The sequence below is a fragment of the Leucoraja erinacea genome, chromosome 3, assembly GCF_028641065.1.
Source record: "Leucoraja erinacea ecotype New England chromosome 3, Leri_hhj_1, whole genome shotgun sequence".
NCBI lineage: Eukaryota > Metazoa > Chordata > Chondrichthyes > Rajiformes > Rajidae > Leucoraja > Leucoraja erinaceus.
Window position 1 is genome coordinate 98,239,756 of NC_073379.1, and position 15,402 is coordinate 98,255,157.

General features: G+C 43.4%; 1 protein-coding gene across 1 annotated transcript in view; it reads left to right on the forward strand.

Moving 5' to 3' along the window:
* The window catches only part of st8sia4 (ST8 alpha-N-acetyl-neuraminide alpha-2,8-sialyltransferase 4), a 76,895-nt gene that overhangs the window by 35,032 nt on the left and 26,461 nt on the right, over positions 1-15,402 (forward strand). Inside the window, exon 4 of the mRNA XM_055633269.1 lies at positions 2,766-3,059. Within this exon, the coding sequence (XP_055489244.1) occupies positions 2,766-3,059 (294 nt within the window). The remainder of the gene's footprint in view (positions 1-2,765; positions 3,060-15,402) is intronic.

Genomic DNA, 15,402 nt, shown 5'->3' on the forward strand with positions numbered 1-15,402 from the left:
TGTTTCCAGTTTGTTGATTCCAACCAAGACAGTTGCATTCCCTATTTTCTATCAGAAAGAACAAGTATTATCTGAGGTAATTAACTGTAATGAAACAAGGTAAATACAGGCTGAAATGAAAAGAAGTGAATAATAGGTGGACAAAAAAGCTGGAGAAACTCAGCGGGTGCAGCAGCATCTATGGAGCGAAGGAAATGGGCAACGATTCGGGCCGAAACCTTCAGACTGATAGGGGGTGGCGGGGAGAAGGAAGGAAAAAGGAGGAGGAGGAGCCCGAGGGCTGAGGGATGGGAGGAGACAGCCCGAGGGCTGAGGAAGGGGAGGAGACAGCATGGGCTAACAAAATTGGGAGAATTCAATGTTCATGCCCGCAGGATGCTGATTCCCCAAGCGGAATATGAGGTGCTGTTCCTCCAATTTCCGGTGTTGCTCACTCTGGCCATGGATCCGGTGTTGCTCAAGGGACTCAACATACAGGCTTCTTCCTAATAAGGAATAAATCTAGACTGAGCAGTTCCATTCCATAAACTGGAGCAGGCTAGGTGTGTGGAATAAACTTTTGATGTTCCTAAGTTTAATTATTTTCTTATTTTAGATACAAGGAAACCCATGTAGACTTAAGGCTCATTTGATAAATTTTGAAGAATTTGATACTTCAACAAAGCAATCAATAAGGTTCCATTATGTGAGCAATTATATTTCCAATATAATTCCAAATATAAAAATGCTAATTAAGTTTATAATAATCTCCCCAGTCATCATGTGCCTAGCTGTCTAATTTAATAATGTCCAGTCTGAGAAATTGATCGAAACCTTCACTCTTCCTGCACTATCTCCATTTGCTTTCAAGAGAGAGCTAGATAGGGCTCTTAAAGATAGCGGAGTCAAGGGATATGGGGAGAAGGCAGGAACGGGTTACTGATTAGGGATGATCAGCCATGATCACATTGAATGGCGGTGCTGGCTCGAAGGGCCAAATGGCCTCCTCCTGCACCTATCGTCTATTTGATCTCCAGCTGCTTTACATGGTATTTTCAAATGTTGAAACCAAGCCATTTAAGAACAGGTGTGGGAAAGATCTGAAGATGCTGGTTTAAATGGAAGATCGGTACAAAACGCTGGAGTAACTCAGTGGGATAGACAGTATCTCTGGAGAGAAGGAATGGGTGACGTTTCGGGTCGAGACCCTTCTTTAAACTGATTCTCCAGTCTGAGGAATGGTCTCGACCCAAAATGTCACCCATTTGCCTGTCCCACTGAGCTACTCCAGCATTTTGTGTCTATCTTCCATTTAAGAACATATTAAGGTGACCCTTGAAGTGAGAAGGTGAGGTGTGCAGAGAGACAGAGGGGTGAGGGACAAATTCCAGGACCAAGGACCGGGGCATCTGAAGGTAAATGTGGCAAAATTAAATTCGGGGATGGACAGGTTGGAAGTGGAGAAATTAGAGGAACTGATAACATGAGGATTGTTGGGCTGATGGAGATCGGAGAAAAAAAAACAGGGCATAGATTGGCTGAAGTCATTGCATGATCGCATGCACTAAAGTTAGCAGGATGCTGCGAGTTAGAACTGGGGATAGCAGAGTTTTGGATTAGCTCCAGTTTCCGGAGTGTAGAGTGAAGGGAAACGATTTGCAACATGTGAGAATGAAGAAGTGTTGGGTAATAAGAACAAGGATAAGAGCCGCTGATAAACTGTGGCAGAAGCTGAGGAAAGCAGTTTACTTTTGGTGAGGTCGAAATGGAGTGTATTTGTAACAGTGTGAATATGTGGTTGAGGTTTGTGACAGAGATTGATGGCTGTGGTATTGGATTTCCCAATTTTTAGTTCACTAGACATCATACTTATCTGATGCAGATATATAGAAATCAAAACAGTACAGCACAGTTCAGGAACGGGCCGAACATGTACCAAACATGATCCATACCCCTCCATTCCCTGCATATCAACATGCCTATCTAAAATCCTCCAAAATGCCACTATAGCTGCCTCCACCACTACTCCTGACAGTATGTTCAATGCAACCACCACCTGGACCATTTTTAAACCACTCAAGCAGAATATATGGGGCAGTTCCTCTGGTTTATGTGTGACCTCACTCTGGCAATGGAGGAGGGCCAGGACAGAGAGATCGATAAGGGAATGTGAATGGTAATTAAAATGGTTAGCAACCACTTGGTCTACCAAGGCCTACTGGATCTCCAGTTGCTAACCATTTAAAACCAACACCTTGCTCTGTGGGTCGTGCTGCCTAGTTTCCAAGCATCGGCAGAATATCAAATATCCAGCAAAAAAAATTACAGGAATGTGTAAACGATATGCCTGTAGACTTGGCTTGGATAGATTACTAATAAATATGTAAAATATGATATATCACGTCGGAAAAAATATTATTCTTTTGAGTTATTTTCCATTATTTATATTATTGGAAATTATTTATGAGTTTCACTGATGTCACTCAGAAAGAATACAGATACAGAGCAAACCAATTATTTTGTTAAACAAAAATGCTGAAGTAACTCATCAGGCAGAGTCTGTGGAGGAAATGGATAGGTGACATTTTAGGCTAGGACTGAGGAAGGGTCCCGACCCAAAATGTTGCTTATAGATTCAAGGAAGGGTCCAAACCCAAAACGTCGCCTGGTAATCCCCTCTCCACAGATGATGCCTGACCCATTAATTTTTTTCCAGCAGTTTTTTTTTTTTTTAAATTCAAGCATTTGCAGGTTCTTCCATCAACCAATTATTTTGTTTATTGTAGGTGTAATCTTGCGCCCCTTCTGGAATACGCCAATGATGTTGGACTCAAATCTGATTTTGTCACGATGAATCCGTCAGTTGTGCAAAGAGCGTTTGGGAGTCTTCAGACTGAGACAGACAGAGCAAAATTTGTCGACAGGCTGGCAGTGTTGAATGACAGTGTTCTGTGGATCCCTGCGTTCATGGTGAAAGGAGGAGAGAAGCACGTGGAGTGTGTGAATCAGCTGATCCTGAAGAACAGACTGAGCATACAGACAGCTTATCCATCCCTTCGACTCATACATGCTGTCCGTGGGTAAGTGCTTCTTCATATCTCAAGCTATCTTGATGTTTTCAAGAGCGAGTACTTAGGGCTGACGGAATCAAGGGATATGGGGGGGGGGGGAAGCAGGGACAGGGACAGGGATAGACACATAAAAGCTGGAGTAACTCAGCGGCACAGGCAGCATCTCTGGAGAGAAGGAATGGGTGACAATAGGTGCAGGAGTAGGCCATTCGGCCCTTCTATTCAATATGATCATGGGTCTCGACCCGAAACGTCACCCAAACATCACCCATTACTTCTCTCCAGAGATGCTGCCTGTCCCGCTGAGTTACTCCAGCTTTTTGTGTCTCTCTTTGGTTTATACCAGCGTCTGCAGTTCCTTCTTACACAAGCAGGAACAGGGTACTGATTCTGGATGATCGGCCATGATCATGCAGGCTCGAAGGGCCGAATGGTCTACTCCTGCACCTATTTTCTATGTTTCTACGTTTATCTTAACATTAAATCTTTGACCTTGAAACAGATGGCCTCTGACTGTTGGCCTTTGATTTTTGGCCTTGGAATCTTAAATAGTTATACCCTGTATGTATGATCTCAAAAAAAAGTTAAAAGAAAAAAGAAAAGCTCATCCTTTCTAAATACCACCACATTTAAAAACAAATGAAAATACATTTGTTTGGATTAATGTAGATTATGTGAAATTTTATGCAGAAGGCCTGCCTGACTGTCTCATCCACTAACTATGTTATTTGAATCTAAAGGGACCTTACCAAATGTGATTACAGAAAAATAGATGATAATAGTGTAAATCTAACTGAAACCATCATTGCTTTGAACAGTGTGCAAAAATTAGTCCACTTTCTCTACAAAATAGTAGTTCACAAAAAGCCTATGATTGATAACATAATTTAAACTTTCTACACTTGAAATCTTTCTCAGCCGTAAACTCATTTATCAACCACATTCCAAGGCAGTAGAAGTGCAAGATTACCTCTAAAAAGTTAATAGCTGTTCACCTCGCTGCCATCCATTTTGTCTGCTTCTATGAAGATATATCTGCAAGTAATGGACCTCGATCTGTAAATAATTGTTATTGAGATTTAAAAATTGCTGCATAAGTCACAAATGTTACACCATTTTAAAGAATACATGAATCAGACTATTTCTGGAGGATAATTAGTCGCGGTACAAGTGACGTGCTGCTTATTTTGCCTTGAGAAAATGTCAGGAACCCCATTCAGTGAGTGAGAATTACATCTTGCAGATGACTTATCAAACAATTGTTTGTCTATTCAGTGACAAGTTGTCTTGGAACATTTTGCCCTATTACTCATATAAAGATAAACGCAAGTATTTAGGTTTCACAACCCTTTCTGTTCCTGATATTACTTCATGTACCCAGCAGTTCTTTTATGTTTGATCTTCTAAAGAAAAGGTCGGTTTCACACTATTTTCAACTGAATAACCTGGTACGAGTGACTAAATTTCCCCTTACTTCCTTAAATCTGATGAAGGAAGTTACCACATAAGAACTAATATCTTTTCTTAACTCCTTACTGGCACATTTTACTCTTTAAAGCTGCTGAGTGGGAGTAGGTTTCCTTCATTAACTTCATTGTTTTATACGAATGCCGTGGAAGTTCATGAAATTTGAGGAGTCAAATTTGTATTCGTATTGAGCCAGTCCCACAGGCGACTGCAGTCGCCACATCTTCGCGGGTGGTTGCCGGGGAGTTGCCTTCATGGTCATGAGGAGTTCCTGCATTCTGGGAACTAGTCGCGGCCTCATTATGGTCGCCGCAAATTTTACAACATTTTGAAAAAATTAGTGGTGACCATAATGAAGCTGCCATGGAGAGTAGCGAGAACTCTTGTGCCATAGGTGAGTCGCCAGGAGGTCCTAGTGGGTTGCCAGGAGGTCGAAGGTTCTCGTGGGTTGTAGCAGGTGCTGACCGGTGAATTTCATTGGCTCATTGGGAAAAAATAACGTAAGCAGTAGTTTTCAGAACCATGGATAACCGACCGATAATGTTAAATGTCCGCCGAGCTTCACAGCCATGTATTTCTAGCTTCTTAAAAGTTGTCTCCACTCCTTTTCGAACCGGAGGGGGACTTGAAGTTGTCTCCAAGTTGTCTCCACTCCACTTGAACCCGAGGGGGACCAATATCCTGGTGGGGAAATTTGCAAAGGTTACAGCAGAGACTTTAAACTAGAACGGTTGGGGGGAGGGACTCAAATAGAGAAAGCTAGTAGACAGTGTGTGAGGCAGGAGGCAGAGAAGGGAAGCACTCAGACCCAACATGTAGGGGGGAAAGAAGAAAAAATAATAAACAGAGAATAAGAGGTGGTGCGGTTCTTAAATGTGTGAGCAGAGAGAGACAGAGGGGTGTAAAATGAGGGTAGAAGCAATAGGTAGCAAGGTGAAAAGTAAAAGTGGCAGGCAGACAAATCCAGGGCAAAAATCAAAAAGGGCAACTTTTCAACATAATTGTATAATGGGTAAGAGCGTTGTAAAAACAAGCCTGAAAGCTTTGTGTCTCAATGCAACGAGCATTCATAATAAGGTGGATGAGTTGAATGTGCAGATAGCTATTAATGACTATGATATAGTTGGGATCACGGAGACATGGCTCCAGGGTGACCAAGGCTGGGAGCTGAACATCCAGGGATATTCAATATTCAGGAGGGATAGACAGAAAGGAAAAGGAGGTGGGGTAGCGTTGATGGTTAGAGAGGAGATTAACGCAATAGAAAGGAAGGACATTAGCTTGGAGGATGTGGAATCGATATGGGTCGAGCTGCGAAACACTAAGGGGCAGAAAACGCTAGTGGGTGTTGTGTACAGGCCACCTAACAGTAGAAGTGGAGTTGGGGATGGCATCAAACAGGAAATTAGAAATGCGTGCAACAAAGGTAAAACAGTTATAATGGGTGACTTCAATCTACATATAGATTGGGTGAATCAAATTGGCAGGGGTGCTGAGGAAGAGGATTTCTTGGAATGTATTCGGGATAGTTTTCTAAACCAACATGTAGAGGAATCAACGAGAGAGCAGGCTATTCTAGACTGGGTATTGAGTAATGAGGAAGGGCTAGTTAGCAGTCTTCTTGTGCATGGCCCCTTGGGCAAGAATGACCATAATATGGTTAAGTTCTTCATTAGGATGGAGAGTGACATTGTTAATTCAGAAACAAGGATTCTGAACTTAAAGAAAGGTAACTTTGAGGGTATGAGACGTGAATTGGCCAAGATAGACTGGCAATTGATTCTTAAAGGGTTGACGGTGGATATACAATGGAAGGCATTTAAAGACTGCATGGATGAACTACAACAATTGTTCATCCCAGTTTGGCAAAATAATAAATCAGGGAAGGTAGTGCATCTGTGGATAACAAGGGAAATCAGATATAGTATCAAAACAAAAGATGAAGCATACAAATTAGCCAGAAAAAGCAGCCTACCAGAGGACTGGGAGAAATTCAGTCCAGCAGAGGAGGAAAATAGATTATGAAAGAAAACTGGTAGGGAACATAAAAACTGACTGCAAAGATTTTTATAGATATGTGAAGAGAAAGAGATTAGTTAAACCTATTTTCTATGTTTCTCCCTCCTTCTCCCCCCTCTTACCGCCCCCCCCCCCCCCCCCCATTTTAAAGGACATAGAAACATAGAAATTAGGTGCAGGAGTAGGCCATTCGGCCCTTCGAGCCTGCACCGCTATTCAATATGATCATGGCTGATCATCCAACTCATTATCCCGTACCTGCCTTCTCTCCATACCCTCTGATCCCCTTAGCCACAAGGGCCACATCTAACTCCCTCTTAAATATAGCCAATGAACTGGCCTCAACTACCCTCTGTGGCAGAGAGTTCCAGAGATTCACCACTCTCTGTGTGAAAAAAGTTCTTCTCATCTCGGTTTTAAAGGATTTCCCCCTTATCCTTAAGCTGTGACCCCTTGTCCTGGACTTCCCCAACATCGGGAACAATCTTCCTGCATCTAGCCTGTCCAACCCCTTAAGAATTTTGTAAGTTTCTATAAGATCCCCTCTCAATCTCCTAAATTATAGAGAGTGTAAACCAAGTCTATCCAGTCTTTCTTCATAAGACAGTCCTGACATCCCAGGAATCAGTCTGGTGAACCTTCTCTGCACTCCCTCTATGGCAATAATGTCCTTCCTCAGATTTGGAGACCAAAACTGTACGCAATACTCCAGGTGTGGTCTCACCAAGACCCTGTACAACAACTGCAGTAGAACCTCCCTGCTCCTACCCTCAAATCCTTTTGCTATGAAAGCTAACATACCATTCGCTTTCTTCACTGCCTGCTGCACCTGCATGCCTACTTTCAATGACTGGTGTACCATGACACCCAGGTCTCGTTACATCTCCCCCTTTTCCCAATCGGCCACCATTTAGATAATAGTCTGCTTTCGTTTTTGCCACCAAAATGGATAACCTCACATTTATCCATATTATACTGCATCTGCCAAACATTTGCCCATTCACCCAGCCTATCCAAGTCACCTTGCAGTCTGCTAGCATCCTCCTCACAGCTAACACTGCCCCCCAGATTAGTGTCATCCGCAAACTTGGAGATATTGCCTTCAATTCCCTCATCCAGATCATTAATATATATTGTAAATAGCTGGGGTCCCAGCACTGAGCCTTGCGGTACCCCACTAGTCACTGCCTGCCATTGTGAAAAGGACCCGTTTACTCCTACTCTTTGCTTCCTGTTTGCCAGACAGTACTCTATCCACATCAATACTGAACCCCCAATGCCGTGTGCTTTAAGTTTGTATACTAATCTCTTGGGACAGGCCCATTGGGACAGTGTAATTGGGACAGGCCCATTACACTCCTAGGCTACTTGTAAAATATTACTCAATTAACAGATTCATGTCAACAGAGTATACTTGGTCTATTTGTGAGGATGCATCTGCAGTTTTATTAAAGATGAATGAGTTGGTTGCAATAAAAATGCCAAGTACTCTGACTCCACCACAATGATATTGGGAAACATAAATATTTGAATATGTTATGAACTAATCATAGATAATATTTTATTTTTTGGCGTGTGCTGTGAATGACTCATTATGATCAGTGTATATGATATATTGCTATCTTCAGCCTGTTTCCTAGCATATCAAGTCCAATTCTTAAGCATCTCCAGACTGGTTTTGTCTGGTATAAAAACAGTTGAAACTCCTTCTCAAATGTGAAAGATTTTCTCTTTGTCATATTTATCATTTGTAAAATAATACTTGGGACTAATGGAACTAAATATTTCTAGTCATGAAACTAACTGAAAGATGTAGTTAGGTTTTGGGTAAGGAACAAGAAAGAATAGGACAATAAGCAAATCAACTATACAAAGAGGATCGTAAAATATTTATAGTGGAAAGAGTTTAAATCCCTCCCTACCTATGTTCAAGACACCTCACACGCTCTCCGTCCACTCCATGACTTCCGCTTACCAGGCCTCCATTCTCTCATCTTCACCATGGATGTCCACTCACTCTACACCTCCATCCCCCATCAGGAGGGTCTTAAAGCCCTCTGTCTCTTCCTCGACTGCAGAACCAACCAATGCCCGTCTACTGATACTCTCCTCCGCTTAGCCAAGCTGGTCCTTACCCTTAACCACTGATACTCTACCTCCGCTACATCAACAACTGTATTGGTGCTACCTCCTGCGACCCGCACACAACTCACTGACTTCATCCATTTCACCACTAACTTCCATCCGACACTCAAATACACCTGGACCATTTCCGACACTTCCCTACCATTTCTAGAACTCACTATCTCCATCGCAGGTGATAGACTACTGACCGACATCCACTATAAACCCACAGACTCCCATGGCTATCTGGACTACACTTCTTCCCACACTGCTTCCTGGAAGGACTCCATCCCCTACTCCCAATTCCTCCGTCTACACCGCATCTGCACCCAGGATGAGGGCATTGGAGATGTCCTCATTCCTCTCTTCGACTATAGATGAGGCTCTCACCAGGATCTCTTCTATATCCCGTAACTCTGCTCTTACCACCCATCCCCCCACTCGTAACAAGGGCAGAGTCCCCCTTGTCCTCACCTTCCACCCCACCAGCCGTCACATACAACAAATAATCCTCCGACATTTTCGCCACCTCCTACGGGATCCCACCACTGGCCACATCTTCCCATCTCCTCCCCTTTCTGCTTTCCGCAGAGACCGCTCCCTCCGTAACTTCTTGCTCAATTCGTCCCTTCCCACCCAAACCACCCCCTCCCCTGGTACCTTCCCTTGCAACCGCAGGAAATGCTACAATTGTCGCTTTACCTCCCCCTTTGACTCCATTCAAGGACCCAAGCAGTCTTTCCAGTTGCGACAGAGGTTCACCTGCACCTCCTCCAACCTCATCTATTGCATCCGCTGCTCTAGGTGTCAGCTGTTCTACATCGGTGAGACCAAGCGCAGGCTTGGCGATCGCTTCGCCCAACACCTCCGCTCAGTTCGCAATAACCAACCTGATCTCCCGGTGGCTCAGCACTTCAACTCCCCCTCACATTCCGTATCCGACCTTTCTGTCCTGGGCCTCCTCCATGGCCAGAGAGAGACCCACTGTAAATTGGAGGAGCAGCGCCTCATATTTCGCTTGGGAAGTTTACACCCCAGCGGTATGAACATTGATTTCTCTAATTTCAGGTAGTCCGTGCTTTCTCCTCCCCTTCTCAGCTCTCCCTCAGCCCACTGTCTCTGCCTCTTCCTTTCTTCCCCCCCCACATCAGTGTGAAGAACTGTCTCAACACAAAACGTTGCCTATTTCCTTCGCTCCATAGATGCTGCCTGACCCGCTGAGTTTCTCCAGCATTTTCATCTACCTATAATGTAAAGAGTAATGGGTTTTACGAGGAAGACTTTGCAAACTTGTATAATTAAACACTGTTCAACAGAGAGAAATCTTTTACCTTTGATTCTGTATTGAAATGTATTTTATTGCTGTGAAGTGGAAAAGTTGGCAAGAGCAGCTTTGCTGTTCTTAGTTGGTAATAATGCAACTGGATCACTTGCCAAACCACTTCATAAAGTTGATGCTGTGGAACAAGCTTCAAAAATTAGCAAACCCGTTTAAGATACTGGATTTACTTCCTTAAAGGTGGTTTAGTGAACATGTTGTGTTTTTACAATAATTCAAGTAATTTCTGGGTATCATTTGTTAGTCTTCAGATCTTTTTCAAACAAATTTGTAGGCAGCGCAATGGTGCAGCGATAGCATCACAGCGCCAGAGAGCCACGTTCAATCCTGACCTCGGGAGCTGTCAGTGTGGAGTTTTAATGCTTTCCCCGTGACCCGTGGGATTCCTCCCAGTGCTCCGGTTTCCACCCAAATCCCAAGGATGCGTCTGTTTGTAGGTTAATTGTCCTCTAAATTGCCCCTCGTGTGTATGGAAAGGACGTGAAATTGGGATAACAAAGAACTGGTGAGAACCAGCGATCGATGGTCAATGCGGACTGTTTTCACAGTGGATCTTTCAATCAAAATCTCAAATTGCTCTTGGAGATTTGAACTTCAATATTGTCTTGATTATAAATCTCGACCTCTCGATTACCTTTGTGTTATTTGTGTGATGTGGATGCCGTTAGGAAGGCCAGCATTTCTTCCCTTTCCCCAATTGGTCTCAAGAAGACCGTGGTGAGTTGCCATCTTGCAGTCCTTGTTATTGCACTCGCAGTGTTACTGCCTAGGATGTTTGGAAATGTATCCCCAGTGTTATTGAATGAATGGTGATAGATGTTCAGCTTGGTGTATGATGGAGAGAAGCCCACTGAAGGAGCCGTTCCTGTGTTCCTGCTGTCCATGGCCATCTTGAAGGTGTACTTCATCAGTTTGGGAAGTGCTGAGGAAGCAGCCTTCAACACATGGTACAAATCACAGCCACTGAGCCAGTGATGGAGGGAATAGATAGACATAAAAGGCTGGAGTGACTCAGCGGGACAGGCGGCATCTCTGGATAGAAGGAATGGGTGACGCTTTGGGTCGAGAACCTTCTTCAGACTGAAGTCTGGGTAGAGGAAGATGTATAGATACAGAAGTGTAAGGTATAAAAACGGTAGAAAAGGGATAGAAATCAAGGAAAATGTAGAATAGACCATTGTTAGCTGGGAGAAGGTAACAGCAAAGCAAACAGAGGTAAAATGTAGTCGGAGACAGTTAGACTGGTCGGAGAACTGGGAAGTGAAGGGAATAAATGGTTATAATGGTGGATGGAGCTTTTGGATATTAAGGTCACTTGACACAGAGTAAGCAGCCTCTGACTCATCATCTATCGGCTGTGATATTTATGTGGCTGATCCATTTGAGTTTCTAATCCGTGATGATATTCAGGGTGTGGAGGGTGGGGTCTGAGCAATGGTGACGCCATTGAATGTCAAGTACAGTAGTTAGCCTTTTGCTGTTGTAGATGACCCTTGCCTGTCTTTTTCGCTGTGAATGTCACTTGCAGTTTGCCCGCAAATGCATGAACGGTATCTAGGTCATACTGCATGCAGGCAGGGGCTGCTTCATTTTCTAAGAGGCTGTGACTACAATTGTGGGGTGGGGGGAGTTTCGGGGCAGACGAACCTAGGGGTTACTATTTATACAAAGGGTGCCGGGTGTATGGAACAAGCTGCCGGAGGAGGTCGCTGAGGCAGGTACTATCGCATCGTTTAAGAAGCATTTAGACAGGTACATGGATAGGACAGATTTAGAGAGATTTGGGCCAAATGCAGGAGGTGGGATTTGTGTAAATGGGGCATGGTGGTTGGCATGGGAAAGTTGGGCCAAAGGGCCTGTTTCTACTGTATCTGCACTCCTTGTATTTAGGTATGTAGCAGTAAACACAGCCAGACTACTCTTTTGTTTCCTAACTTTTGTTTGCTCTGCTTTCCAAACTCTCCCCTTAATTTTCTGCCTTACATTGTCTGTTTGCTTTTCTCTTTCTCTATCTATGCTCAGCTTCTCGTCCATCTTCCAATACGTTTCAACCCTCAACAACATGAGGAAATCTGCCAATAAGGTCCCAGTTCTTTTAAGGTGCAACCGATGTGACCTGTACAGCTCCCACCTTGCCTAGAAATTACCCACATGGCTCAATAAATGAAGGCGCTCCCATTGGTATCATATCTCCAGCCATGGATTCATCTACATTATCTTTCTATTTCAATCCTCACCAAAGTGTAACATAGCCAGTAATCCAGCAATAAGTCAAGAGAGTTTTATTGTCACGTGTCCCAGATAGGACAATGAAATTCTTGCTTGCTGCAGCACAACAGAATATGTAAACATAATACAGACCAGGAGATAAAAGTTCAGTGTGTCTATATACCATAGACTATATATATACACACAATAAATAAACAGATAAAATGCAATAGTAATAATAGGCTGTTATTGTTCAGAGCGAGTTTGATGTTGTGTTTAGTAGCCTGATGGATGTGGGGAAGAAGCTGTTCATGAACCTGGTTGTTCCAGATTTCAAGGTCCTGTACCTTCTTCCCGATGGCAATGGAGAGATGAGTGTGTGGCCAGGATGAGATCCTTCTCCTTCATCTATTTTTATCCTTCCTAAAATTCACCTTCAGAATCTCATCTACTTTCCTGACTTTGACACTGGTACTAATAAGCTTAACATAACTGAAACATAGAAACATAGACATTAGGTGCAGGAGTAGGCCATTCGGCCCTTCGAGCCTGCACCGCCATTCAATATGATCATAGCTGATCATCCAACTCGGTATCCTGTACCTGCCTTCTCTCCATACCCCCTGATCCCTTTAGCCACAAGGGCCACATATGGCAGAGAATTCCAGAGATTCACTACTCTCTGTGTGAAAAATGTTTTTCTCTTCTCGGTCATAAAATATTTCCCCCTTATCCTTAAACTGTGACCCCTTGTTCTGGACTTCCCCAACATTGGGAACAATCTTCCTGCATCTAGCCTGTCCAACCCCTTAAGAATTTTGTAAGTTTCTATAAGATCCCCCCTCAATCTTCTAAATTCTAGCGAGTACAAGCCGAGTCTATCCAGTCTTTCTTCATATGAAAGTCCTGACATCCCAGGAATCAGTCTGGTGAACCTTCTCTGTACTCCCTCTATGGCAAGAAGGGTCTCGACCCAAGAAGTCACCCATTCCTTCTCTCCAGAGATGCTGCCTGTGTCGCTGAGTTACTCCAGCTTTTTGTGTCTATCTTAACTTATAACACAATCTAACTCTATGGACAATACTGTTTCACTAAAGTGTGATTTAAAAAATATAGACCATCTTGACAAGTGTTAACTGAGAAAGTAGTACAATACTATCTTTTCTCTTCATACAGAAAGTCCTTGTACGCATGGAGATGGAAATCTACTTTCAATAGCACCGATGTACAATACAAACTGGCCCTTGTGCTCCACTTACAAAACTTTCAAAGGAAAGACATTTCATAAGCAGAATGCATCACAAGGTTGCCACCATATGTGTGTATTTTGTGTAAGTGACAGAGGATGAATTTCTTAGCAACACTCAGTAAACATAAGAGTTTCATCCCAAAGATAGACACAAAAAGCTGGACTGGACAGGCAGTATCTCTGGAGAGAAGGAATGGGCTACTCCAGCTTTTTGTGTCTACCTTCGTTTAAACCAGCATCTGCAGTTCCTTCCTACACACAGAGTCTCATCCCAGTTCCTTTCACTAGTTCACAAGTATTTCAAAGGACACCAAGAAACGAAAGGCAAGTCACACAGCACATCCATTTTCAACAGCATTTGCAAAAACCAAAGATTATTTTTTCAACTAAAAAAAAACTAAAAGGCAATAACTCTTAATTTAAGAACACATTCAAGCTCTAATCATAGCACTATTATGGTAACAGAGTCCAGCTTCATGTAAGAAATGGCCACTATAGGCAAACAAAAACACAAAAATAACACCCTGCAGTTTTATAATGGATGTTGAGATCAAACAGCTTTCACTGCGCCTGCTGCTAATTTATTATTATTGATCACAGCGAAGTGGTAACAGCTGAAGCTGTTTGCTTATGGCTCAAATGAACAGGCAACTTGCATTTACATAGCACCGTTAAAATAGTAAAATATTCCATAGTTTTCTTCACAAGAGTTTTATCGGTCAAGTTGGGCACTCTGTCCCATAAGGAGATATTAGAACAGGTGACAAAGAGTCATTTAAGGGAGAAAAAAAACAACTCGGCGGATCAGGCAGGATCTGTGTATCTATCTGTGGAGGGAATGGGCAAATGGCATTTTGGGTCAGGACCCTTCAATGATGAACTGGGGGGGGGGGGGGGGGGGACTGGAGAAGAGAGGTGGGGATAGGGCAAGGGCTGGAAAGTGATAGGTGGATACAGGTAAGGACTGGTGATTGGCAGATGGTGCAGTGAGTGACAAAGGCTGGAGGTGAAAAGGAGTCAAAGGGGTGGTAGGTAGCGGAAGAAGAGATGGGAAATATAAAGCTGGCAGGAGGAATATGGAGGGAGGAGAAAGAGGAGATAAAAGGGAGAAGGGAGATGAGCATGCAGAGGAGAGGAAAGGGGCAGGGTGGCGAGAGTGGAATAACTGCGTGCGCTCCAAGATGAGGGGGTTGGGGCAGGAGGAAGAGAGGGAGGAAAGGGGGGGGGGTGTATTATTTTACATTAAGGAAGTCAGTGTACATACGGTCAGTAGTAAGCTACCCAAGCATGAGCTGTTCTTCCAGATTGTGTGTGGCTTCACAGTAGGCCTAGGTCCAGAAAAGTCCGTATGGGAATGAGAATGTTCAAGGGATGTCTTAAAAGAAATGGGAGAGGAGGAGAAAATTATACAGGAAGATCCATAGTTTATGGATTGGGCAGCTGTAAGGTATAGCCATCAATGGAAAGAAAATCAATGCCCCAAGAATTGAGGGAAAGCAGATAGAAGTCATAGTACCCGGTGGCTAAATGGTGGCCGATTAGGAAAAGGGGAGATGCAATGAGACCTGGGTGTCATGGTACACCAGTCATTGAAAGTAGTCATGCAGGTGCAGCAGGCAGTGAAGAAAGCGAATGGTATGTTAGCATTCATAACAAAAGGATTTGAGTATAGGAGCAGGGAGGTTCTACTGCAGTTGTACAGGGTATTGGTGAGACCACACCTGGGGTATTGTGTACAGTTTTGGTCTCCAAATCTGAGGAAAGACATTCTTGCCATAGAGAGAGTACAGAGAAGGTTCACCAGACTGATTCCTGGGATGTCAGGACTTTCATATGAAGAAAGACAGGATAGACTCGGCTTGTACTCACTAGAATTTAGAAGATTAATGGGGTATCTTATAGAAACTTACAAAATTCTTAAGGGGTTGGACAGGCTAGATGTAGGA